General features: G+C 39.9%; 2 protein-coding genes across 3 annotated transcripts; one reads left to right on the forward strand and one right to left on the reverse strand.

Moving 5' to 3' along the window:
• Window positions 1-329: 329 nt before the first annotated feature.
• padi2 (peptidyl arginine deiminase, type II) lies at window positions 330-9197 on the reverse strand. Of its 2 annotated transcripts, none has more exons than XM_056749758.1 (16): window positions 8977-9197; window positions 6582-6750; window positions 4869-4938; window positions 4665-4726; window positions 4210-4327; window positions 3860-4015; window positions 3584-3774; window positions 3294-3397; window positions 3091-3202; window positions 2458-2565; window positions 2220-2371; window positions 1993-2140; window positions 1647-1740; window positions 1499-1572; window positions 1282-1419; window positions 330-1059 (listed from the first exon to the last, which is right to left on the reverse strand). In XM_056749758.1, the coding sequence occupies exons 1-16, from the start codon at window positions 9156-9158 to the stop codon at window positions 826-828; spliced, it is 2112 nt and encodes a 703-aa protein (XP_056605736.1). In that variant the 5' UTR covers window positions 9159-9197; the 3' UTR covers window positions 330-825. The 2 variants fall into 2 exon arrangements, with proteins under 2 accessions (XP_056605736.1, XP_056605737.1); XM_056749759.1 differs by lacking the exon at window positions 8977-9197 and adding an exon at window positions 8328-8510.
• Window positions 9198-10785: 1588 nt separating this feature from the next.
• On the forward strand, window positions 10786-24806 carry lrig2 (leucine-rich repeats and immunoglobulin-like domains 2). The gene is made up of 18 exons (XM_056750400.1): window positions 10786-11370; window positions 11862-11936; window positions 12057-12191; window positions 12463-12603; window positions 12779-12922; window positions 13839-13982; window positions 14098-14241; window positions 15058-15138; window positions 15219-15290; window positions 16067-16135; window positions 16265-16425; window positions 16585-16896; window positions 17819-18100; window positions 18236-18679; window positions 18824-18976; window positions 19105-19245; window positions 21224-21499; window positions 21703-24806. The coding sequence occupies exons 1-18, from the start codon at window positions 11189-11191 to the stop codon at window positions 21888-21890; spliced, it is 3144 nt and encodes a 1047-aa protein (XP_056606378.1). The 5' UTR covers window positions 10786-11188; the 3' UTR covers window positions 21891-24806.
• Window positions 24807-26622: the final 1816 nt, after the last annotated feature.

Raw genomic sequence — 26622 nt, forward strand, 5'->3', positions numbered from 1 at the left:
TGGATTTTTAAACGGAGAAATTCTGCCTCAGAACCACTGATTTTAAACGTTAACCTGCAGAAGAGTACACTTATAAACGTTTAAGATGGGCTAAATAACATCCGCTCATCGGGATGTGCTCGTGGCGTCTTATCCTTTTCAATTGTACGTACTGCGATTGCACACTCGACACACATATAAGCACAAACTCATTTCAAGCCGTCCGCTTACTGCAAGTGATTGTGTTCTTTTACAACAAGTGCTTAGTGTACTTTAAGAAATGTTTCCCTGTATATACAACATGTTCTTTTTGTAATCCAAAAGTGATCAATGATGTTTAATAAAGATCAGAGGGTTAGTGGAATATTTATTTGTTGCCATGATGTACAACAGAGATTTGTCACACAGCCAAAGAAATACAGTCAATGAAAGAAAATGATATTTCATATGAAAGAGACATTGTAGTGATGTAATGCAGAGGATTAAGTCATAACATCTGTCACCTGTAAAGCTCAGTACAGCATCAGTAAGATCAATTGTAGAAAGTAGAACGCAGAAACTCCAAATGGTAAGTTTAACTCACTATCACAGTAAAGTTTTAAAGGGGTAAAATTCAACAACAAAAAAAAAAACTTATGACATGATTGAAATCATAATTGATAAAAATCCACATTACTCAATGAAGTTGAGTTTGACCTTATTACGCGGTACCTGCAGTCATTATCTATTGCTCTGCTTGTAGGTTAAGGCACGTTTGTTTTTATTTCAAAGCAGAATGTTAAAGAATAAATCACACTTCTGATATAACTACCAGAGAAGTCATTCCTGTCTAGATCTTCTTGTCTCTCAAAGCTCTTGGTTCCACCATCTGAACGTCGATGGTTCTCGGAGAACATTGGAACCGCAGTGAACTTCACCCAGCAGCTTGTGGTAGGGGGCGAAGTCATCAATGAAGGTACAATGAAGGCCCAGAGGTTCCATAAGAGAACACATCTCCGCCTCCAAAGCACATTTGCCTTTCACCTGGGGCCCGAACGGTTTGGGGACGCCCAGTTGGTTACCCAACACCAGCATGTTCACCTGTAGATACAGGTAGTATAATCAAAACTAACAAACAGCTGGCTTTAAAACGTAAAAACAACTGATAAGAACATTCCTGTAGCTCAATGCTAAGAGCATGGCGCTAGCAATGCCAAAGTTATGGGATCAATCCCAGGTATTGCACATACTTGGAAACAAATGTGTAGTTTAATGCAATGGAAGTCGTTTTGGATAAAAGCATAAATGTAAATGATACTGTACCATATCTGGGTAATAGGCCACAGCTCTGCATTCCTCCTTATCTTTCACCAGTTTAAACAAGATGGGCAAATCGATGATGTCTTCCTCGTCCAAACCAAGTTCTTTCTTCAGCACATCTCTGTTCCAGTCGATACAGTTCTGTGAGAGAGAAAACACGCTCTCAACATCTGTTTCATCAGCCAGTTAGAGGCTGACGTTTGTTGAACATCTCACTGACCTGCACGTAGATGTTTTCTGCCTGTAGCTGTTTGTCGTTCAGGATGTCGTCGATCGAGATGGCCTCGTTTAGACCTGCGCAAGTCAAACAGCTTAGCTGTAATAGTCAACTGTGGGGGTTTGGCGAAATAAAATGAGCGAGCGATTACCTGGAAACATTTCGGCTCTTCCCTGTCCGTTGTTCTGCAGCCTCTTAAACACTTTGTATCCCGCATCAGGGCTGGCAAGAAGCAAGCGGAATTTCTGCAGATTTAAAACCATGGAGATATTTAAGAAACAAGAAGTTGTGGTTTTATAACTTGAGTTCAAATGCATTGCATTGTGGGATACAATATGGAACACATGTCCATTGCCTATTTTGAGAAAAGTCACGCATGCCATGCTTACAGAAAATTATAATATATTATATTGAATACTACATCTACACACAGTACATACATAGAGAAACTTAGCTGAGGTACAGTAGTACGCTATTGTTAAAAGTAACGTGTTTACCTTTCGGTCAGGTGCTGGAACAAAGGTCATGAACTCGTCAACGTGACCCACAACCAACCAATCCGAGTAGAGAGCGATCGGCTCTTGAACCTTCTGTGCCCACAGGAATTCCTGGACGACTTTGGTCATGTTGCGTCCCTGCGTTGTACTAAAACAATGGAAATGCGTCCTTGTGATGCATTGTATCGAACGGTCTGCCGAAACGCTTTTATTACTGTTATACTTACGTAGGAAAAGCAACTCCAATGATAATCCTGCCGAGCGGATAACTCTTTCCATTCACTGTGACCGGTGGGCTAACCTCCAAATTCCCAAAAGAGTCCAGACTGCTCACACTCTCATCCACAGTTTGACGTGTAACGTAACCAAAATCCGGCCCCTGTGACACGTTTTAGTGTTAACCGTATAAAATAACAGCCCGCTAACATGTTTTTTGCGCATAATGAAACCGCCTATGTGACTCACCAGAAGGACATCGTAAGGGAAATCGAGAAGCGCTCCATCACGAGGGGAATCCAGAACGACAGGGAATCTATGATGGGGGGAATCAATGTAGCCAAACTCAATCTCATCCTGTGAACACAGTTACAGTAAGGATTACTCATCACAGGTGATCATTTATCAACTGAAACAAAACTATTGATATAGATATTAATGCTCAATCGACCTTTTTGAGTAAATGCAAAACTTAATCTATATATATATATAAAGAGTCTGTGCTGTGTGTATGCGTGTGTGAATGCAGTTCCACAGAAGTTTGCTGCATGACGCCAGTAAGATAACTGATAAGAGTTAGTGATCAAGAGGGCCATTTAAATATCCTCATTTAGCCAAGGCCTATTCCTGGATGAGGCTAATCCCTGTCCGGGAAACTTCCCTATAAACATAATCATGAGTCACATTCAACCTCTTTCTCTTAAGTCTCTTTCTCGAGTTTTAATTCAGATCAATTAAGCTTGATCCAATCTAAAACCAATACATGTCATATGAAATATGTCTAAAAAAACCTCCTTGAAACCATTGTTGAAGATTTAAAATAATAGCTTTGACAGTCACCTAGTATTGGAGAACTTAATACCTCTTTAAAAGATTTCTCACCTGCATCCAGCGATCGCCTCGGTTCATGTACTCATGGCACACTTTCAGTTTGCATCCGCAAATCTCCGTCAGGTTCTTGATGCTCTTTAGGAATGCGTAGTTATCATCTGTGCTGTAAATGAAATAAAACGTAAGCAGGAGTTATCAATATTTGTAATGTCATGAAGTCCTTGAGTACAGAGATCTAGATTATAGATTCTCACCTGCACACGAACACCTCTATGGGTTTCAGGGTGTTGGGGGTCATGATCCACGGGGACACATGGAACATGACCGTGTCTGTAAAGATGGGTGTTTCGGGACATCCCTGTTTAAAAACAGATTATTTGACATGTTTTTGAAATATAGTTGTAAAAATCCTATTGTGTTATATTGAAAAAATAAAACTATTTAAAATGACGAGAAAACTCAAACACTGTTGTAGTAGACAGAAGATGGAATGAGGAACATCTAAGGTGTCATTTGAGATCACATCATATTCTCTCGCTCTTACCTTAGCACTTGGTTCTGTTAGACTGAGGTTAATGGTGATGAAACCATCAAAGTCTTTATCAGGGAACCGAAGACCCTCTACGAAGAACTGCAGTTCACTTTTGCCACCAAGATAGGGCACTTCATCAGCCAAACAGTCCTTTCCCACCACCATGATGTAATCCTTCAGAAAAAGCTTCAGAAGTTTGTGCCCTACAATAAAGACCATGTGTCATTAAGTACAATGTTTTCCATTGGTTAAACACATTTTCTTGTGGATTTTTGTGTATCAACTCACTCCATCTTTTCGTCTGTCCTTCTTTGTTGGTTTGAGGTCTGAATACCCTGACGCTCTCAGATCCTGTCTTTGAGATGTGCATGCTCAGTTTATAGCCCTCAGGAAGTTCGGGCGGTCCGTTGATGCGCAACATCATCTTAGACATGTCCTGCAAATCTACCATCACAGGAAAGGTCAATTGTTTACATTTGTGACAAGCAACACAACATTTGCCATTAGTAAGGGTCACTTGGTCTTTATTTATCTTGTGTCATGCTGGGTAGCTCCGCCCACTTTTGAAATCTAAGTAGGCCAAAATCCCACTTCACAGATCGAAATGAAACATGAAATATGCCCTCGTAAAAACTTACCTGAGACTTTACTTATCTCATCTTTATCAGAGTCCATCGTCTTAAAGTATCCGGTCTCTGAATCACAGTTGACCAGAAGAACAGCACCATGACCTTTAGGACCCCACATCCATGATGCCTGAGAAGAAAATCCAAGTTACAAATGCTTTTAATAAATCTTAAATAAATGAATAAAGTGCAAGATGATTTGGACACACCAGCGTGTTGTGCAAACGTTAATAGATTCATACATTTTAAGATTTTTGTGTTTTCTCTTATTTAATTTAATGCACTTTTTAATCTCACTTCATCCCTGATAGATGAATGATATTTTTCAAGTATGTATTCCAATAAAGTTAATTCAACAAATTTTCTAGGTTTTGTCAAAGACTTTAATGTTAAAGCCAGCCAGTCTATCTGAAACAATTCCCCTAAAGGTTTTTCAGAACACATAACCGCAAAGAGACAAAGCTCACCTTGTTTGGATTGTTTTTCTCAACAGTTCCGTCCCGGTCTGCATCCACATCCAGAGACATCTCTGCAAAAGAACAAAGAACAGATCGTTTGTTGCATCACGCACAGACATTTATTATAAAAGCTCTTTAGTTTGCATAAGTTAAAGCTATTTACTGGCAACGACAGCTAATGTGATGTGTTGATGATGTGCGAGGAGAACATACCGACAGCTGTGAGGTGCAACACAGCGTTCCCGATCGTATTTTTTGTTTCGCCGTAGTACCTCACAGATAACTGAAACACAAACCCAAAGTGAATTATTCCACAAATGATTTTGGATGTCCTGAAAATATTATTCTAATAAAATCTAGGAATGTCTGTTGGAAACACACTTAACACCAACACTTCTTAGGTCTGGCTGAATGGTTCCATTAAGACCCTTTAATATCCACAGAAGCTTTTTTAGAAAAATATTTTCTATCGTTGAAAAATATTATAAAAAGGTAAGAGAGAAATGTCTAAAAGGGACACTTCATCCAAAAATGAAATTCTGTCGTCAGGTCCTAACGTGCTGAAAACGGTGGCGTGATGCCATAGAAGAACCTTCAGTCAAATGTTCTTAAAGGAACAGTTCACCCAAAAAAGATTTTGTACTCGAGTTGTTCTACATCTGTATAGATTTCTTTGTTCTCAGGAACACAGAGAAAGATATTTGGGAAGAATGCTTGTAACCAAACAGTTCTTGCCACTATTGACCAGGGCTGTGGTCACGTACACCTTTGTGGAGTCCAAGACCAGGACTAGTCGAGGCCGAGTCAAGACCGAGTCCAGACAGAAAAAGAATCCTCTTCAAAAGTCAAGAGCACGTACTTCATTTAGGATCATTTAGGTCATTTATTTATATTAAGTATAGAAACTTCACCAGTGTCACATAAATCTGAAGTGCAACTAAATATTTTCAGTCTTTTTATTGTAGTCTTACAATCACATTCTGGGCTGCCAACGGAGAATGTTCCCATTCTCAGCTTGTTGTCTGCTCAGTGATAACTGCATTGAATCAACATCACTTTTGCCATCACAATTAATGTTGAAAGTTCAAAAACCATCATTATAGTCATCAGTATTTTCTTTAGTTGAGTTCTTAATTCTTGTGTTTTAACGTAAGGTTTTCATTGTCTGTTATAACAGTGAGCTAAAATACAATGTTGAGGAACAGTATCACAGTAACCGTTTCATTTGGTACAGTATCTTGGCGTTGTGTCATTTAGTATTATTTATAATCTTTCCTTACAGCTTGACACCCATCACAAAAACTAACCTACTCAAAGAGGAAAGAGCATTAACTTAATGAAAGTCAAGAGTACAACTAAAGCAAACATAAATGCTTCATCAATGGTTTTGTTTGGATGGAGAAGATATCATCGGATGAATGAATCCAAGACAAGTCTGAGTGTAGATACCAACAAGTCCAAGACAAGTCTGAGACCACAGAAAAACATCTTGAGTCCGGACTCAAGTACCACAGCACTGCTTGGCTACCATAGTACAGAAGATAACAAAAGTAGTCAAAGGTGTACCACAACTGTTTGCTTTTCTACATTCTTTAAAATATCTTCTTTTGTGTTCAGCAGAACAAAGACTTTTATAAATCCATTTTCATACTATGGTGACACGTTAAGAGTTTTTTTAAGAGGGCGGACCGTTTCGCGGAAGTGTCTTGTTTCCGTGTCTGCACATAAAACACAGTTTCCTTCACAGACAACCACAGACGTTTAAACTTCTTGTTTCTTCAAGATCTTATAATTCGCAGGAGAACCCAAAGAAGTGCTTTTTAAAGCGCTTTCAAGGCATTTTAAAAATGTAAGTGTATCGAGTCTGGACTTGCCCATTGGATTCTGTATTGTTTTGGGAGCACAGTTGTGATTGGATGGAGTTACCTTTCTGTCATTTGACGCCTCGCTGACTGTGTCCATAGTGATGATTAGAAGAGAGTTGGGGGTGAGCGGGTGGGCGGCGGCATTCTTGTCTTTTGCTGCAGGCATCACCTTGTAATGCACGTTGGAGGAGCATCTTATAGAGAAGAACTTGGACTCGGGTGGTGCAGACCTGCATACACACATGAATTGCAGGTTACCGTTCCACGTATGCAGTCCTGACGTTGACATTAAAGTCACGTGTTATGTGAGGACGTCCAAGGCTTTTCAATAAACATGAGGTCATAAAAAACACACGAGCGTTATACTAGAATTAGAATACAATGTTGCTGAATGGCCACGTCACCAGGCCAAATATAATCAAAGATACAATACAGTCATCAGGATTCATACGGATGAGATTCACTTCTTTTTACTGTTTAAAAGACATGAGACAACAGTCATGCCAAGGTCATCGGGGTGTTGTCTCTTTTACTATATCGACTAATAATAAATCAACAAAGTCTCTGCTTTCGGTCACTTGTTGGTTTTGGAAAGCTAGGAAAGACAATGGCTGACAGTGGGTGGCATTGAGAGCTGATGAATGTGAATAATGTCACAGCACAACAAGCTCATTCATTTGGATCTGAAAAGAGGAAATTATTATTTGTCTCGGAAATTTTGCAACATTCAGTACAGCACAAACAAGAACAATAAACATCTCTTCTAAAAAGACCATCGCAGACTTTAATGCTTGATATGGAAACTTCAGTATAATGGTCTTTGTGAGATGGGAACCAATCGAACACCATTTAATCCGACTATAATAAGAGCCAAAACACATAACAAAGATTTAACATATTGGTTTTCATGTTAGACAGCAGATGATTCAAAATAGTATTTGTAATGGAAACTCTTAGAATTGTTTTCTTTTTTCAGCGAGCTGTCACAATAATGTAACCGAAAAATAAATAAACAGTAAAAAATAATCAATAAAAGAAAAGACGTGACATTTCTTTCAGTCTGATATCCAAATATATATATATATATATATATATATATATAACCAAACATTACATTGTAGCCAAGTATGCAAATGCTTAACGTAAGAACGATGCAAACCTAGTAATTAAGAGATGTTTCTCACAATAATAACCTGTGGTTTTACTATAGTACTTAGTTAACTATGGTGTTTAGCATAACATACAGTATCCACACATTTACTATCATGTAACCTTCGTTTGACTATGCTATAACATTGTGGTAACTCCTATGGTTATAAATCTGGCAAACATGACTATCTACGTTTACTATATTACTACAATGGTACATTTCCTCTTAGAATTTGACGCAGTTATTAAATTAATCAATTGACACAACATTTAGGGTTAACATATGTTATTTTGTCAGTTCACGGCCGACTGCATTACCAGTTTGACTACAAACACGACTGCTGTTGTTCTTCAGAAGTTATTATGGCAAATAAAAATGATCCTTTAAATATTATATGCATCGCCCAGCCCTTGCTTGTCAATACGACACATTTCAGGTTCAGTAAGTCTAACGTTAGTTTGTTATAATGTCATGTCGTTCACAGAATAAAACCCAGCCCAAGGCAACCCTTAGAAAACTCACAACAAAAGAAGTGCAATTGCATGCTCTGATGCACACGACAGCAACACAACACCGAAATCTTCAAGTTAGAGTTTCATTTGAATTAACAAAGTTATACGACGAGTCCACTGAGAGAATGAAAATAAACGCGCGAACCTGTCTACATTCACGGTCAGCTCCGTCCCGAGCACGTAGGTCGTGTGCGTCGCTCTTTCAGTTTCAATTCTGATAGTTCGTAGCACCACCATGATGCATCTACACGAGTCTTTCTTTCAAAGTGACACGATCACCTCAAACCCGTAAGGTGTGAGCTCGAGTCCTCTCATGGCTCTGAAGACCCTTTGGCATATGACGTCACGCACTTCACGCGGCGCTGCGCAGCCTGAACACATTCTGCCATCAAAGTATCGCGAGAGCGACTAGAAGGCAACGTTTTAGAGTCGCTCTCGCGGTACTTCGACGATTACGCACACCGCTCGGTTTGCGCAGTCCAGCGCATTTATTGGGCGACAGAAAACAGGTGTATTCTTGTGTAAATGATGCTTCTCGGCTTACTTTAACGCATACACTCACACCCAGCGCCTGGGGTCGCAGTTTACATTAAGACAAATTACACGAACGCGACTATTCTGCTGACGATACAAATTCTGATAGTTTCATGTACCGATATATGAACTATTACCGTTAAAACCATTTGAATGCGGTGACATTTTGGTTTCATGAGACCAGTAGGCCTAACTTCTAGTTTCCATCAACTATAAGCAAAAAAAAGAGTTGCAGTTTAAAGAGTTAGTCTTCACCATACCTGACCAGGTTCAACTTTAATTCCGCACCGACGACATACACGACTTGTGTGGCTTCACTGATATCCAGTCGACAGCTTCGCAGATACATGTTTGTCACTGTGTGCGGTTCCGCGCGCTTCCTCTTCTTACGCGCTTTTATAGGTGAACTGGTAGGTCGCATTTGTTTTCGTCGCAAATCCATTGTTATATATCACACGTAGTGAGATCTCAGCTAACCTGTTCTTTCCCCCCTTTGAAACGGGCGTATAATACAGAAGATGAAGAACATGTTGTCACCTGCCCAGGAACGCGCTGAAGGCTACACATTTCAAACCGTTTCTTAGGATCACTTTGAAGTGAGAATGCTCCGTATAATGCAAGACGATTATTAACCAAACACAGTAGCTCAGCAAACACCTCAAATGTTTTTTCTATACAGTTTATCCCTAAAAGGTTCACAGGATAAGCTGGAGGCCAACCCAAATTTCAGGTGCAGGGCATCACAAAGGACAGGTCAAGTGGTTAGAGCATCATAAAGGTATACCAAATCAACTTGATAGGCATTGTTGATTTGCAATTGGTCATTTTTTTTAATTAACAGGGGCTTGGACAATTTTTAAAATGTCTCCCTGAAGCACATTGAGTAGACAAGAGAGAACCTTTCGTGACAGGGCTTGGGACCCCCGGCTACACCGAGCTATAGCCGACGCATGTCTTTTGCCCACCACAGGCATCTTCAGGATCATGTTTGGTTAGAAATCTTGTGATTGACTTAATAACAGTTTATTTCAGTGCTCCAATTGAAGGGGGGCTGGGGGGATCCGGGACCCCCCCATAAGGCATTAGGGAACCCCATAAGAAGTAAAACATAGACTTTGGAGGATCGCTCAGATATTTGTGTTTGAGTAAAAATTATAATGACAAATGTGATTAAATTCATTCAATGAATATGGTTAATTTGGTGAATTAATTATTTACAATAATTTATATTAAGTTTGTTTATGGCCTAGTTGTCATGTCTCTTAAAATTTGAAACGCCCCGCCCCACGTCTAAAGACACTTAGGGCAGGACAGTGAAAGAAGCCTGTCTTTCTATGTAAGCCTGTTTTTAATATAATAGTATAGTTATGCATATTATAATCAAATATATTTTGTATAAATTGTATATTGCGAGACTAACCCCCACCCAATTTTTTTTAAGAGGGGGACCCCCCATATGACTTGGTTCAATTCAAGCCCTGGTTTATTTAGAGACTCAGGATTGTACCATTCGCCCATTGCACTGACATCTCGTAAACAACAATGAACACATAACAGCATATAAATAAATACAACTTTTGTATTTTGTAAAACTCTCATATTGCCTGGTAATTCAGCACACATCATTTATACTGTAAACATCAAATCAGTTAAACATATGAATAACCTGTCCTGGCAAATCTGGTGTGGCAAGTTGATTGTTTTCAAGCAAGCGATTATTTCTGCAAGGTTAAAGGTGCAAAGTCAAGTCTCCCTGATTTTAACACTTATTATTTTCATAAAATGACAACGATATTAAAGCGCGGCAAATTTAGTCCAAAATATGAGATTATTTAATTTGAGGAAAATATTTTGTAGAATTTAAAATGAACATTTCGTTTGTTAAAAATCTTCCTAAAGTACAAAAAATGTCCCCCAATTAATTAAAAAAAAAACATTTTTAGATTTAAAAGTGTTACATCAACATAAGCAAAAGTGAAGTTTGAGTGACTGGTTGACTGGCAAATCAAGTGAGGAACGTGCAGCACGTGACAGAACGGAAGGCGGGACTACGTGCAGACGTAGGAAGATGCTTTTGTTTTTCCTTGGGAAAAAAGTCGAGGAACAATGTTTGGAAACATTTTTTTCCCACAGCGCTTTATATCAACATCAAGCGCAAACCCGCGATATAATATAGGACATGGATCCCTTTTAGACAACTAAACGATATTTTATCGGCCTGAAGCTTGTTTGACGCTCGTTTGGGAAATCTCAGAGCTGCAGAGATTGCGAGGCGGAAGACGGGAATTGCGAAAGGACGGACCAAGCGATGGATCCGAGCTTCTTCGGATTGATTTTATGCACTCGTTGCAAGGGGGGTTCCTTTGTTTTGGATCAACATAAAAGCGAAAACATGTTTTAAACCCCACATTTGTTCCTCTGCGTAATTAATGACATATTTTGGACTAATAATTCGCCTTCAAGAAATTCAAAATGGCGGCGGGCTGGCCCATCCCCCAGGCCTTGCTTCTGCTAATAGTGAATGTCGTGGGTCTGGACACATGCCCATCTCCCTGTGTGTGCTCCAGCGGTCCAGGTGCACATCAGCTGCTGGACTGTAGTAGAAAAGGACGGATTGGTGGACTTTTGGATGCTCCAACGTGGATCACCCATGCGTAAGTAACAGAACCTGTATAGGAAATGTTGTTGACATACCATGTGATCAGTCACCTGCTGTGTATAAAGGGACAACATCTGAAATACATGTTGTCAGTGTCATGTGAAATGGGTTTTAACTAATTACTATATTTGTACTTATGGTATTCTTGCATTATATACCTTTTGTTTAAGCAATATCAAATGGTCGTCAGATATAATATGGCAGTATTAATAAAACAGTGTGGACTTAATCTTTTTAAGCAGATCTGCACGTGCAAGACAGTAATAATCGCAATAAAATACAGTTTTAACAAATGACAGTTTGTTAATGATAAGTGTCACAGCCCTGTTGATGACAGAGATTCTGCAATAGACCAGAGAAAATTCCTACACTAGCAAATCTAAAGTTTTTTTTCTCCTATAATTTAGATTATTTGTAAACCTAGATGTGCATTTATTTTTTTTGTGTACGTTTGTGTTTTTAATCATTTGCTTTGTATAATTTTAGGTCTATGAATCAAAATGAACTTACATCTGTGCCTTTCTTGGGAGATGCCTCATCCAACATCACTGTTCTATCTCTGTAAGTTAAACCTTTTGTGCTGTCAGAAATTATGAATTAAAAGATGTGTTACAGTAAACATATTACATGTCATGTTTTATTGTGTGGAATTTAAAATCATCTTCCATCTGTTATTTACAGTGTTCAGAACCGAATCTCAGAGGTTGTGGCGGAGCAGCTGTTGCCATATTCATCTCTAGAAAGTCTGGATTTAAGCTCTAACTCTATAACTGATCTTAAAGCAGGATCCTTCCCTCCCATGCAGCTGAAACATCTGTAAGTTTTCCATTATTTGTACTCATTTAAGTTGCGTCTTGCATGCTTGAGAGTGCAGTGCACTTCTTAAGCAGTGGACGTCTTAAGCAGGTCTTTAGTTAAACTAAATTCATTAGGATATCTTTCTTAAACTACCGTGTCTTTAGACAACTCAGGGTTGAGACAACTGCTTTAATCTTTGTTTTCGTCGTTTGACGGACAACGTTAAAGATTATCTTAGCGCTTTTGATGTTCTCACACGTCTAATTGTTTCTCCTCTTGATCCTTACAGCAACCTGAGCAAAAACAAGATAAGTTCCCTGGAGCCCGGCTGTTTTGGAAACATCAGCTCTCTGCTGGTGTTGAAGATCAACCAGAACAGACTCTCTGTGCTTCCTGATAAAGTCTTCACCCTCTCTCAGCTCCAAGTCTTGTGCGTATTCACGTCTATTGAATAGGATGTTATTGCAGCGCTCAATTAGATCGGATCTTACCTGATTACGACATGCTAAACGCACAGATATTATCAGACGGGGACTTTATTTTCATTGTTGACTCGTCTCTGCGATTGTTGGGAATGCTCTTGAAATGTGTGTCACATTTTTCAGGGAGTTAAGGCGCAACAGGATCCGTGTGGTTGAAAGCCTCATTTTTAAAGAACTGAAGGCTCTTAAATCACTGAAGATGCAGCGGAACGGCATCACTAAGATGATGGATGGAGCTCTGTTTGGTCTGGACAACATGGAGGAGCTGTAAGTAAATGCATTGGGACTTCCTTCATTCTCTTGGGTCTTTCTATAACATTTCCTCTAGGGGTGTGAATCGCCCCTGGCACGCGATTCGTTGCATCATCAATAAAATATTATTCCCTCACACCCCAGTGGCATGATGTGATGGGGCGTTTGTCGCGCCGCATCCAGTGGGGACGGAATTTCTGTATATAATAGGTTCTATTATCTTTTGTCACGTCGCACCACTCGTGTACAGTTTAGACAAGCCGTAACTGTTGCAGCTCTTTATTGTCAAATCCCCGAATATACACTCCAGTGACGCACGCTTCTTTGATAACCTGAGTAGACGCCTTTAGATGCAGTGTTTGACGTCTTTAGCATGTCAATCTAGAGTTTTTTTTTTACATCTCATGGCTGGAATACACTACAAGACTTTTGCTCAGATTTTTGCCCAGATTTTCAGTCTGGAGTTGTTGCAGAAAGTCTGCAACAGTCTTATCATGTATTGTTTTCGATGTACACGTTCAAAAAGTCTGCAAGTGTATTATGTCTAGTTTTTTTTAAATCTGTTCAGGTTTTAAAGGTCTTTTATTGTATTCCAGCCTTTTAACAACTATAAACATCCATCCAAGCTGAAATGTTTAATTGAATTTTTCAATAACCGATTAATTGTTTTAATGCATCGATGCCGTTATCGTTCACATCTGCATTGCAATGCATCGCTTAATCGATTCTTTTTGATAGCCCTAATTTCCTGAATAACATAATTTAATAAATACAATTTTATGTTGGAGCCATGGCTAAGAAAAACATGTCAAACATTGGTGCTAATGTGGGCGAAGCGAGCTTGATAAAAGCTTGAGATATGCCAGCATTCCCCAATGATGTTATCTATGAATTTGATTATAGTTTCACTTGTCCTTTGTTGTGTCTCCAGGGAGTTGGAGTATAACAATCTTACAGAACTGAATAAGGGCTGGCTGTATGGACTACACATGCTCCGCATTTTGCGGGTCAATCAGAACAACATCGGACTCATCCGAGCTGACGCCTGGGAGTTTTGCCACCGCCTGGAAGAGCTGTGAGAGACTTTGATCCTAAGCTTGACCCTTAACCCCAAATGCTATGGTGTAAGGAAATGATTTAACTGTGCAGAAAAACACCCCATGCTTGATCTTTTTGTGTTTCTGTTCCAGGGATTTGTCCTTTAACCATCTGAGTCGTCTGGAGGATTGGGTGTTTACGGGTCTCAGTCTCATGCAAACTCTTAACCTGGGTAACAATCAGATCACACATCTGGGAGTAGGAGTGTTCAGCAGCCTGGCTAATGTCCGCACATTGTAAGATTATTCGTAGTTCTCTTTCATCTCATACATATGGCATACTGAAACATTATGAAGACTGTAGCCTAGCATGTTAAAAGAACGTTGCTAACCAAACATTAGCCCCATTGACTTACATTGTATGGACACAAAACCACAGAGATGTTTGTCAAAATATTTCCTTTGGTGCTTCAAGAAGAAGAAAGTCAAAAACAACGTAATCTGTCATCATTTATTCACCCTTTTGTGTGGGAACTAACTTTCCTGCCAACACTTTACTTCCTTTTACAAAAACAGAATTTGTAATTATAAATATTTTTTTGTATAAGAATGTTTTACCTTATATTTTGTAGAAACATCAAACGTGTGTTACATTGTCTATAAGATGTGATATTTTATCTGGAAATGAACAGTTATAAATAAAACATTGCAACAGAAACAGTAGATTCCCTCAGGTTAACACCTTCTACATTCCATCCTACACTTTCAGAACACATTCAGATATGCCCACCTCTCTCCTAACCTCATCCACGTCCCTTTGGCACAGTTGTAAGAAGATGTCGGCCTTTCGCAGCCGATGGAGAGTAAAGACAATCTCACAATATACTCCCAAATGCCACCCATTCCACACAAAAGCTCTTTTAAAGCAAACAATGACTTTGAGCTACAGTAAAGCCCTAGAAACCCAAGTCTCTTTATATATGCAGACCCACATTCCGACAGAAGAAACGAGCGCTGACATTTTAGATGAATTATTTACGACACATTGTACTCAGCAGTTTGGAGCTTTATTAATATTCTGATGGTTCTTGATTTTGATGTTTCTCGTTCCAGAGACATCCGTAATAATGAGATATCTCTTGCCATTGAAGACTCCGTTGCCATGTTTGGCGGTTTGAAGAGGCTGAACTCGCTGTAAGTTTGTTGCCGGGTCGTTTGATCTGCTGCGTACAATTGTGAGGACTGGCTTGACATTCCGTGTTTTTGTTTTCCAGGGTTTTGCAGAATAATAAGATCAGGACCATCACTAAAAGAGCGTTTGAAGGCCCGATGGAACTGGAACATTTGTGAGTTTCATTTAAGACCTTTTTGTATATCTTGTGCGAGGGTGTTGTTTATAAAAGGGATGGTATCCACAAGATTCTGTCATTTTTGCAAAACAACGAGTTCTCATGCTAAACGACAAGAGATGATGATGATGGTCTTTTAAGCTCTTTAAAAACGTATCCATATTACTTCCACATGCTGTATACCAAGTTGCTCAAAGCCATGTGAAAGCTTTTTGTGGCAAAGGAAAGAAAAGTTTTGTTCTGATAACATCAGGATGTAGCGCTTAAAGGGCGATTTATGGTAATGTTTTGGACTGCGTAGCCGGACGTTCACCTCGCCAAAAATGTAACAACACGTCAAGTCAGCGCTGTGATTGGTCTGTTTGAACCCCTCCCTAAGGTCAAAAACTCTGTGATAGCGTCATGTTTACTCAAATGCATTTCCGAATTAATTTTAATATGACAAGTATATTATTATTTCTTCTGCATTATATATCCCAAGCTGCTAAAAAGGTGAATGTTTACTTGCCGCTATCACTGCTACTGCTTTTTCTTCGGCTCTTGTCGTGGAAGAAGTAACACGCGCATGAAAGGCTATGGCGTAGGTCCTACGCACGACTATAACTCACACGGCTGTTTTTTGTCCAATTTTATGGTCCAATATCTGCGGGTACATTGCAGTCTTTTGTAATTATGGGATATTTTGTTCTTGTTTGGCAATTATGTGGGACGAAGAGATCTTCTATTCTGTGCCATGTGATTGAAAAAAAAATGTTGTTGTGCATCCTTTGCAGGGACCTGAGCAGAAATAGGATTATTTCCGTTCATCCGGATGCGTTCTCGCATTTAAAACTCAAAACGCTGTAAGTGATTGTACACGTCATCTGTCTTTATTTCAATACTGAAAAAAGCAGGGATGATAAATATCGTCAGACGGTACAGTAGTATATCATCTGTGTTGTCAGTAATGCATGTTTGTTTGTCTTTGTCAGAGATTTGAACACCAGCAGTCTTCTGTGTGACTGTCAGCTGCAGTGGTTGGGCAAGTGGTTAATGAACCGTTTCCAGCAATCCTGCATCGTTGTTTGCGCTCATCCCGCCTCCCTGGCAGGTTCTAGTGTGATTGTGATTAAACCGGAGGAGTTCATCTGCAGTGAGTGACCCGACAGTCTGATACTCTTTGCTCTGCATCTCTCTCTCTCTCTCTCTCTCTCTCTCTCTCTCTCTCTCTCTCTCATACACACATATGTACATTTACTGCTGAGTATAGCAACAACATTTTAAGTTGAGGTCTCCTGTTTCTCATGTGCAGATGACTTCCCCAAACCTCAGATCAACGCTCACCCCAAAACCACTGTAGCCTTGCGAGGGACCAACGTCACGTTAAATTGTTCTGCGCTCAGCAGCAGCGATTCACCCATGAGCACCGCCTGGCGGAAAGACAGAGAGGTGCTTCATGACGCTCAGGTGCAGAACTACGCCCGGTACCAGGACCAGCGCCTGCTGTACACCACTTTACTACATCTGCTTAATGTCAACTTCACCGATGAAGGCCAGTATCAGTGTGTGGTCTCCAACCAGTTTGGCTCCAACTACTCAACTCTGGCCAAGCTCACTGTCAATGGTTAGTGATTTATCAACATTTGGACGTGGCTTTGCTGACTACGGTAGAAATGAAGCTTTGTGTTAAAAAGGAGTTTTGGTGATGTAAAGGTGTTAAAAAGTCACTTGAAACATTTTAATCTCCTCTACAACACATCGCCACATGTGCACCACATAGGCTCTCTTCAGAAAACATGAAACCAGGCAAAGTAAAAAGCTTGTTTGCTGGTATCATTGTCGTTTGAAGTATTTATTACAGTAAGATGAATTAGGCAGCGTCCGCAGGGCCTTTGAATCACACTATGATCTCTTCACTGCTTTGATAAGTATTTTGGCTTGTGGTCTAATTCTGCACTTATTTTCCTTCATTTCCACTGTGGTTTTCAAGTCTATTTCATATTCAATTTCTGTTGAACAAAGACTCAAAAGCCCTCTGGGATGCCGACTTCTTCAGTGTAATTATTCTGCTTATACAAGTTTATAACACAGATGCAAGAGTGGTTTTGTGCGCTAATAGTATAATAGAAACGTGATTGAGAAACTAAGTGAGGTTTCAGAACGCTGTTGATGGGAATGGCACTGTTTAAGAGCTTTAAATGCAGGTGGGTTGTTATTATATGAGCTTTTTCAAACGACACATCCAAAAGATGTACTGTGGCAGTATTGTGTTGTAGTGATATATGGTACCGAATGATTACCATATTCATGTACTGTGCTATGCCTCTGTACTTCACAGAATACAAAAAAACTTCAAAGAATGCTTAAAAAGATTCAAACAGACACCTACTAAAATGGCAATGGCATGATTTATTGTTTATGTTCTAAGGTAACATGTCCACAAAAACATTGGTACTTTTATTTATTTGATCAAATTGACTTCAAATTGACTTTTTTTAATTGAAAGCAATTATGTTATTACTAAACTCATCGATGGCCTTTTACAGAGCTCCCTACCTTTTTGAAGACACCCATGGACCTGACAATCCGCACTGGAACGGTTGCTAGGTTGGAGTGTGCTGCAGAGGGACACCCGACGCCCCAGATCGCCTGGCAAAAAGACGGGGGTATTAATTTCCCTGCTGCCCGCGAAAGAAGGATGCATGTCATGCCAGACGATGACACGTTTTTCATCGCCAACGTGAAGAGTGAAGATATGGGCGTGTACAGCTGTACGGCTAAAAACGAGGCTGGCAGCCTGTCGGCCAACGCCAGTCTTACGGTGTTGGGTAAATCACTAGCATCTATTTTCACAACCATATTGTACAATTCTGTCTTCTAAAATAGTCACAAAAACAAAGTGATGTGGTACAAAATATATGTGATTATGTAACATGTAATAATTAACTCTGTTTTGTTGACAGAAACACCATCCTTTCAGCGCCCTCTAGAGGATCGTACTGTCGCACGAGGCGAGACTGCCGTCCTCCAGTGCATAGCTCGCGGTAGCCCCGCCCCACGCCTTAACTGGACCAAAGACGACGCCCTGTTGGTGTTGACGGAACGCCACTTCTTTGCAGCGGCCAATCAGCTTCTCATTATTGTAGACACCGGACCAGCCGACGCCGGGAAATACACGTGCATCATGTCCAACACGCTCGGCACTGAACGCGGCCACATCTACCTTGCCGTCTCCCCCTCGGCCAACTGCGACCCGGTGGCAAGCGTGTACGGGCAGGACGGCTGGACGACGGTGGGCATCGTTGTAATGGTGGTTGTTTGCTGTGTGGTGGGCACCTCACTCGTGTGGGTCATAGTCATCTACCACATGAGACGCAAGAGCGAAGATTACAGCATAAGTAATACAGGTCAGTTACCTGCATGAAAACAAATATGTTATGAGTTAAACAATTTAATTATTTCAAACCGTAAAATTCATTTTTACTAGACCATACACACCAATGCTTGCACTTGTAGAGAACAGTTAGGACTTTTCCCTGCTTGTTTTACAGATGAGATGAACCTGCCAGCAGACATTCCCAGTTACCTGTCCTCTCAGGGTACACTGTCTGAGCCTCAGGAGGGCTACAGCAATTCTGAAAACGGAAGCCACCAGCAACTCATGCCATCTCATGCCAACGGATACGTCCACAAAGGCACAGAGGGTAACACCACCCTACACATTTACTTGCTATGCAATTCCAACACATAAACAGGCTATATGTACATTATATGAAAGCCGTTAGGTCTCTAGGAAACGTAAGAAATTCAACAGATCAACGTTTTTTTATAGGTGTGTGTTATGGCGAACCAGGCAGGGATGTTGATCCGGAAACAAATGGAATGCTGGGTAATCGCATGGGATCGTTCTTCGCCGGCCGTAGCAGCTTCCACAGAAGCGAACCCAGAGAGGGACCGGCAAATGTACCCAACGGTCTGTACCAGCTGTGGGCTGCATGCATTAATATGTAATGAGGCTAAATTTGGGAACAGTCCTTTCATTTGAGACCTATATAGTCTATTATGTTGTATTCATATCGCATCAAAGATTTATGGATTGTGCAAAACTACACATTTTCTGACTGAGTGAGGTATTACGGTTGTCTTGTGTAATGTAGGCTGGTTTAGGGTCATGTCCTCTTTTCTTGGCGTCATTTGGATGCCTAGCAGAGCCTTTTTATTGCATAACTAACAGATGTTCGGATTGAAACTGTTATTCTTGCAAACCCATGAAAAATACCTACAGATTATGCAGTAATAACAGGAATATTGCTCACAGCAGGCGGTTTAGAGTCTGACAGTCATTGTCTTGAGTTTACTCTCGTAGGCGGTGAATTTGTTCCAAATGTGGTGTTTTGATGGCTCTGTTGGTAGTGTTTTAAACATGATGAATTTACAAGCTGTCTGAGACGGGTTTAGCTTGCTGACAGATCCAGCTCGCAAATGGTTTTCTTCAAATCACAACCTCTAACAAACACATTTGTGGGTCTTTCTAACTCATTTATAAACGTTGCCCGTCAAGTTTGTTTTTAAAGATCACAACCTTTGCGTGGAAAGTGGCGTACGCACGTTTCCAGCCCAATTTTGTGCGTACGCCACTTTCCATGCAAAGGTTGTGATCTTTTAAAAACAAACTTGACGGGAGATTGTTTGCAAACTCTGACCCTTGCTTACGCACGTTAGGGCTGTGCATTTAATCAAAAATGAACCCTAGTCGTCAACTTAAGCCTTATAGTGCCGCATTCCATTTTGCATTGATCCTCTCTTAAATATACCATATAATCTATTTATATGACACCCCTTTCTAACGTGGTTTAGCTGTGATATTTCTTTTAATTTATTTTTTAGTTGAATTCACAGTTTAAAAGGCAAGTTGTTTCATTTTCTTATGTTGTTTTAAAAGGTAATGAGTAAATGCGTTAAATAATAGGTATCTCAATATTGGCCAAAATAATTGTGATTATGATTTTTGTCATAATCGAGCAGCCCTAACGCACATTCGGAGACAAGGAGCGCACAAATGGTGAGTTAGCGAACTCTAGTTAGATTACAGAATGTAAGGGTGATAAAAACTATTATAAGCATCAATGCCTCACACACATTTAATTGGACCTCATATCCGTTAAAGAGCCACATTATCACAAAGATTAACAGTTATTTGCGATTGTATTGAGTGATAATTGTTTCATGCACCTTCTTGTAAAACCCCACTCAAATATTAAATAAAAATTTGATCTAAATATTTAATCGGCGCTGTCTCACCATCACACTATGAGCGCATGAGGAGGAGATGATCCGACTGAATAGGGACAGCATCAAATACTAAATATATTTCCCTTAAATACTGTACATAATCATCAAATGTTAAAGTCTGGAAATACAGCCATTAAGCTCTCACACAATCATGTTTTCTTTATGTCCTCGTAATCAGTCCTAATTATGTTCATAACAAAACTGATCTGCTCAACTGTCTTTAACAATAATGTTTCAAATTTGTTCTCAGGTGAAGGACACCACTAATTAATGATGTGATTTTAATGATGTGTTAATGATCAGTCTAAATGGTGTTACATATAAATACTGCAGGGACTTTCTTTGGCTTGAATCTAATTATAATAATAATAATAATTACTATTATTTATGACAATTATAAATGATTAAATCAAAGTAAATCTCATGTGTGGCCCTTTGTGATTTTGTTATGTAGAAACACTTGCAGGTGATCTATGCTTTATAAAGCGTATATTGCTTTCAGGTCTGCTTAAGCATGGTTTAATAAGTATATATATATTTTTAGCTTTCAGGTGCACGTACACTTTTAGTAAGGATCCTACGCACAGTTTTATAAATGAGACCCCAGTTCATTTTACTGTCTAAACTAACTCTGGCTTTTGAACTCTGCCATTTTTCAGGTGGAATGGGTCCTCTGGTCATCTGCTCAGACTGCTATGACAACGCCAACATCTACTCTCGCACCCGAGATTACTGCCCGTACGCGTACCTGGCCGAGGATGAACCTCTGGTGGCTCAGATCCCTCTAGACGGACATCTGAACGGCCTTCAAGAATCGGATCCACACACCGAACACGCAGACGCACCGCTGGATGATTTAATAAATCAGCAAAACACCTCAGGGTTCCTCACCAGTCACGAACCGAGACAGCAGGCTTCACAACTGTATAGCGCTGGTGAGACTTATGTCGTCATATCCATAATTTCACACAGAATCTAACGAGCGGATGATGTTGTTGAGGTGACTACCAAAAGGAGCCTTATAGAGTAACCAGATATACATGTGTGTGTGCTCCGTATTTGTCAAATTGTAATTTTCCATGATTAACAACAATTGTTTGACGTGTTATATCCATTTTGCGTTTTTCCAATCCTGTAGATGTGCCAGGCAGGTCATTTTGGGATGGTGAAGAACCCCACTCCTCCATCCTCACCCAGGGGTCAGTGACTGTACACGATCCCCCGATGGCTCTCTCTGCCGGAGACGACCGAGAGGAGAGGAGGGGGGCATTGGAGGAAGACTCATACAGGACTAAGCCACAGGAAAACACCTCTGCGCCCCCATAAACACAGTCAGCCCCGCCCTCGACTTCCAGTGCCCTCAGCCCACTACCTCCACAGAGAAGCCTCATTGTCTGCCAAATAAAACTCCTCACTCGTAGTGGTTTACCTCTCATGCCCCCCACTTTACCATGTTCGTTTGTAGCCCACTGGGATTATTGGATTTTGAGGAGGACTCTCCAAAACAAGATCAGAATTATTGCTTTCCCTATTTTCTCTACAACCGGTTTCGAGCCGTGACTCTGAATGTAACATTTCCAAGAGCTCCAGTAGCTCTGCTGTAAGTCGTGACGTACGAGTTGGCCGTGGTATACTGTCTCCGCCTAATTCAAAGCATTGAGCCTTTTGCATATGCCAAAGCTTGACCCCTAACTTCCTCCACAGAGTCGTACGAATGTTGACTGTGAAAATAGTGAAGCTATATTGGTAAGAACCGGACAACCTGCCTGAAACAGGGCAGTGATGTTCTCAGAGTGACGTCAGAGGGTGTCACCTATTTCTCATTCCTGTTTGGTACAGGAAACGGTACCGACTGATGACAATTATTGTGCTAACGGAGTTGACCGCTCGGTTGGTTATTACTGTTATTGTCGATGTTGCTGTTTTTTTTCGTGCATTTTACGTGTTATGCTTTTCGCAGTTTCAAAAGTATTCCAGATGATTCCTTTCCTCTTTTTTTTAGTCTGGCACTATATTAGATCGTCAGGAAGACAAGCTATATTGCACATTTGACAATCTGCCCAGGACAGCCTTATATGAACTGTAATATGCCAAGTTCTTTTTATTCTTCCCCCATTAAGATAGCTTCTTGTTGTATTTTTTTGTCCTTAATGGACAAATGTTAGAAGGGTTATCATTGTAACTTGTCTAACCCTGCTATGTGTGGTTTAGTTAAACAGAATTGCAGTCAGACATGGCACCGTTCAGACTGCTTGAGGTGGACTGTTTTTTCATTTGGTGCCCAGAAATTCACACATGACCTTACAGTGTGTCTGTAGGCCGTTAAACGTGTGTATTACTACAAATACATGACTACAGGTCAGACTAAATCCTCATCTGTCAATATATGCTGGATACGCGGCTCAACTCATTTTGAATTCTTGGCAAAATGTAAAATTCCGAAAATCTTTTCAATTGTGACTGTATTAGGCACGTTCGTGCTTAGCATTCTTATTTTGTACTGTATTGGCCTTAAAGCGAAGCTGGATTTTGACCTTCTTCTCATGAAGCAGTATCTTATGAGGGGTGTCAAGGTCAACTCCTCTACTGTCTTGTTCCCTCTGTGTCTTCAAGAAAATGGTTTCAGCCTGAATTTCATAGGCAGCCTAATGCCACGTTTAATGGTCTAGAACAAATTGAAGTGAGCTTAAGATAAGTTAGATAAGGTAATTGAGCTAGCGATCCAATGGAGTGTTTAATAACCACAGGGCTTATATCTCGGTATAGATTTTCATGGGAAAATGCATTGATTAATTAATTAATTTATATCTAAACATCACTTCATTGGACGTTTTTGTTCTTTTAAACGGCCGCCAGTAGCTTGCACTGGATTGTGGGATGTGGGACACTTTCTAGGTTTGTTTCAACCAGTGGTTGGTTCTGTCCAAATTTGACCCAGCGTTTTTAGAGTAACGGATGTTTCGCAAACATTTCATGCTTTGTTATTACTAAGGCCTTGATGCTTTTTAACCTTTGGATACCATCTGAGGGTTTTAGGTTGCGGACGCAAAGCCAGTTCACATTATTGCTTGTTGGCCCCGCATCATCAATCGCTGCTTCAACGTCTGAATTATCCTTTATTCATTATGCACTTTTTGAACCTACAAAAGCTGAATTTGGTAAATATGACAGATAAATGTGTTCACTGTTCTCAATTTTTTAAGAAAATATTTCTTCTCCAGTTACTTTCAAACATTCTCCAGCTGTGATAAAGACCCATGCATTTGCAGATTTCGTTGGTTGCGTTTTGCACATTTTCTTGCCTCGCAGTCATACAATTATAATAATCAGGAGTCTAGACCTTAAAGGGTAGTTCACCCAAACATGAAAATTCTGTCATCATTTACTCACCCTCATGTTATTTCATACCTTTATAAATTACTTTGTTCTGATGAACACAGAGAAAGATATGTGGAAGAATGTAAGCGATTATCAGTTCTGGAATATCATTGACTACCATCGTAGAAAAAAATAAATGGTGGTCAAAGGTTCCGCAAAACTGTTTGTGTTCCTAAATTCTTCCAAATATCAAATTTTGTGTTAAACAAAACCAAAAATAACCAAAACATATTTTTCTACTGTGGTAGTAGACGTCACGGAACTAAAACTAGCTAACATCTTCCAAATTTCTTTGTTTGTGTTCAACAGAACAAAGAAATGTATACAGATTTGAAACGACCTGAGGGTGAACTATCCCTTTAATGCCAAATGATGAAACTGACGATGCCGAGTCAATTTCACTGTCTCATTACTGGCTTCCCTCGACTTTAAAGATCTCTAAACATGGTCGTAAATTACCGTTAATGCTCATTTTGCCTATAACAAGCATCTCTTTTTTGTTCAGTTCTGCTCTCAGGGGATCCATTTATTCTGAATAATACCGGGCCGTATTTAGAAATGAACCGTTTATCACTTCACCATCTGTAATGTCTGTGAATTACAATTCCGGTACGTTTTAGACCAAAGAACAAGCCATGTGTATCAAACGCTCCACCGTTCGCCAACGTGTCCTGAAACCAAAGTTCAGTGTCATTGTTTTGATATTTAAATGCTGCTTTTGATTTATTTCGTTCAATATTTTTGCGTCATGTGTATTTTTTTGTATGTACCTGTACATTCTGTAAAGCATGTATAAAGAATATTATGTTTCCAAAAATGCCAACATTTAGCTGACATTTAAACAATAAAATGATAATTTAGATGCGCCGGAGGTGCGTCATGTTATTCAAATAAACAAAGCTTGACTGTTAAGGGTTAAAGTTTTGGGCATTTGGGCTACTGAAATGAGTAATACTTTAAATCACATGGCTGAGGTTGTGCCATTACTTTCTAAGCAATCAGAATTGTGGTTTTCAGTTGGCTGAGGATAAACCAGACAAAAATATCCAATAGAGTTGCATTAAACAGGCCACACAGGCCTTATCTAGAATAGAGGTTCGAAAATTGGATTTTCCTGACTTCCTAGCAACCACATAGCTGCTTATATTTTCTTCAGAAAGTGATGGAGGATATCGTATTGAGTTGGGGATACTGTACTTGTATTGTGCTATTTTTTTGGTCGTGTTTTAGATAGTGTTGGAAGCTTCATTAAATTGCAGATAAATTAGCGCCATACAGCGAGATGCACAACTTCAATCCAAGTTTTCAAAGAGCAAAGACACGTCGGGATCACACTAAACATTTGAACTGACAATTTTTATTCCCTTCCTCCTCGAGAAGTGCCGAGAGAGATATTACAGTTGCCAGATCAAAGCGTGTACCTCCGCCCGACGCTAACCCTCTTTAGTGAGCTCTATCAATAATTCATTCAAACACTACTCACTGTGGATTATTAAACTCATCAAATGGGAATGCGCTGTGTTCTCCGTGCGCTTGGCCCTGCCCACATCGTGTGAAATCTCAGCATATTGCCTCCATGTACACCCACGTCTTAGTTTATTAGTTTCAAGAGCCTTCTCAGGTTAGATTCATGTGCTTTAATATAAAGGCGACAGAGGGTAGCTTGCTGTTTCAATGAATACAGTTTTGTGACAAAAGTCCAATTGAACAGATGCTTATGTCTCCTATAGGGGTCCCTGTCCACACGAACACGTGTGTTTTCAAAACCGCAGATTTTTTTGCAAACGCATTAACTGGTCACTGAATCCGAACTTTTTTGAAAACTCCGGCCGGGGTAAAGATTTTTAGAAACTTGTGTAGACGGTGATTTGATTTGTATTAATTTTTTTAATGTCATATAGTGAGTAAAAAGAACAACATTCACCTGTTGGTTTGGCGTGCTTTTGACAGCGCATTTTTACGTTTTCGTGTGGACGCAGCGTTTTTTTAAAACCAAGAAGGGAAAAACAATAACTAAACTATAAAAATACCCTCGTGTAAGTGTGGACTAGACCTATTGAGTTCTTGTGGATTTCTCTGCCAAACAATACATGATGAAATATGCACACAAACTACACGGTCGATTATACGCTTGATCTTTTCGAACCAGGTTCCCGTTGTGACAACTTGCCCCGAAACAAACTGTATTGTTCTCGGTGATGCTGGAAGATGAACCCCTGGACTGAGTCTTGCGTCATACTCCAGGTTTCTTTGTTTAAACTTTCATTGCATGTCTCATGCACAAACCATCTTTGATGTCATGGACGTTCAGGCAACGTATAAAAGTATAATGACCCTACAGGTCTGGGTTTTATCTGTATGTGTTCGATACACATCTACGTGTTGCGTTTGAAAGGTCTGGTTTGTAAATAGCTCAGGGGTTGAATCCACTTAACACATTGAAATTAGTTTCATGTCTGCTCGTGTGTCACAGTGTAATTGACGTGTCGGTAGAGTTGGTTCTGCATTTATTGCGTTTGATCTCAATTCTCAGAGGGAAATACAAGTGTTTTGAGGAGTGATTGGGAATTAAATTGGATTCGTTACAAGCCGCAGCTTTGTATCTGTCATGACTTGTCTGTAGATTAATAATGAATCTGATCAACATGTTTGTCTTAGCACAGATCCAGTGATGGGCTGA

The sequence above is a fragment of the Triplophysa dalaica genome, chromosome 6 (genome assembly GCF_015846415.1).
Source record: "Triplophysa dalaica isolate WHDGS20190420 chromosome 6, ASM1584641v1, whole genome shotgun sequence".
In the NCBI taxonomy this organism is placed as follows: Eukaryota; Metazoa; Chordata; class Actinopteri; order Cypriniformes; family Nemacheilidae; genus Triplophysa; species Triplophysa dalaica.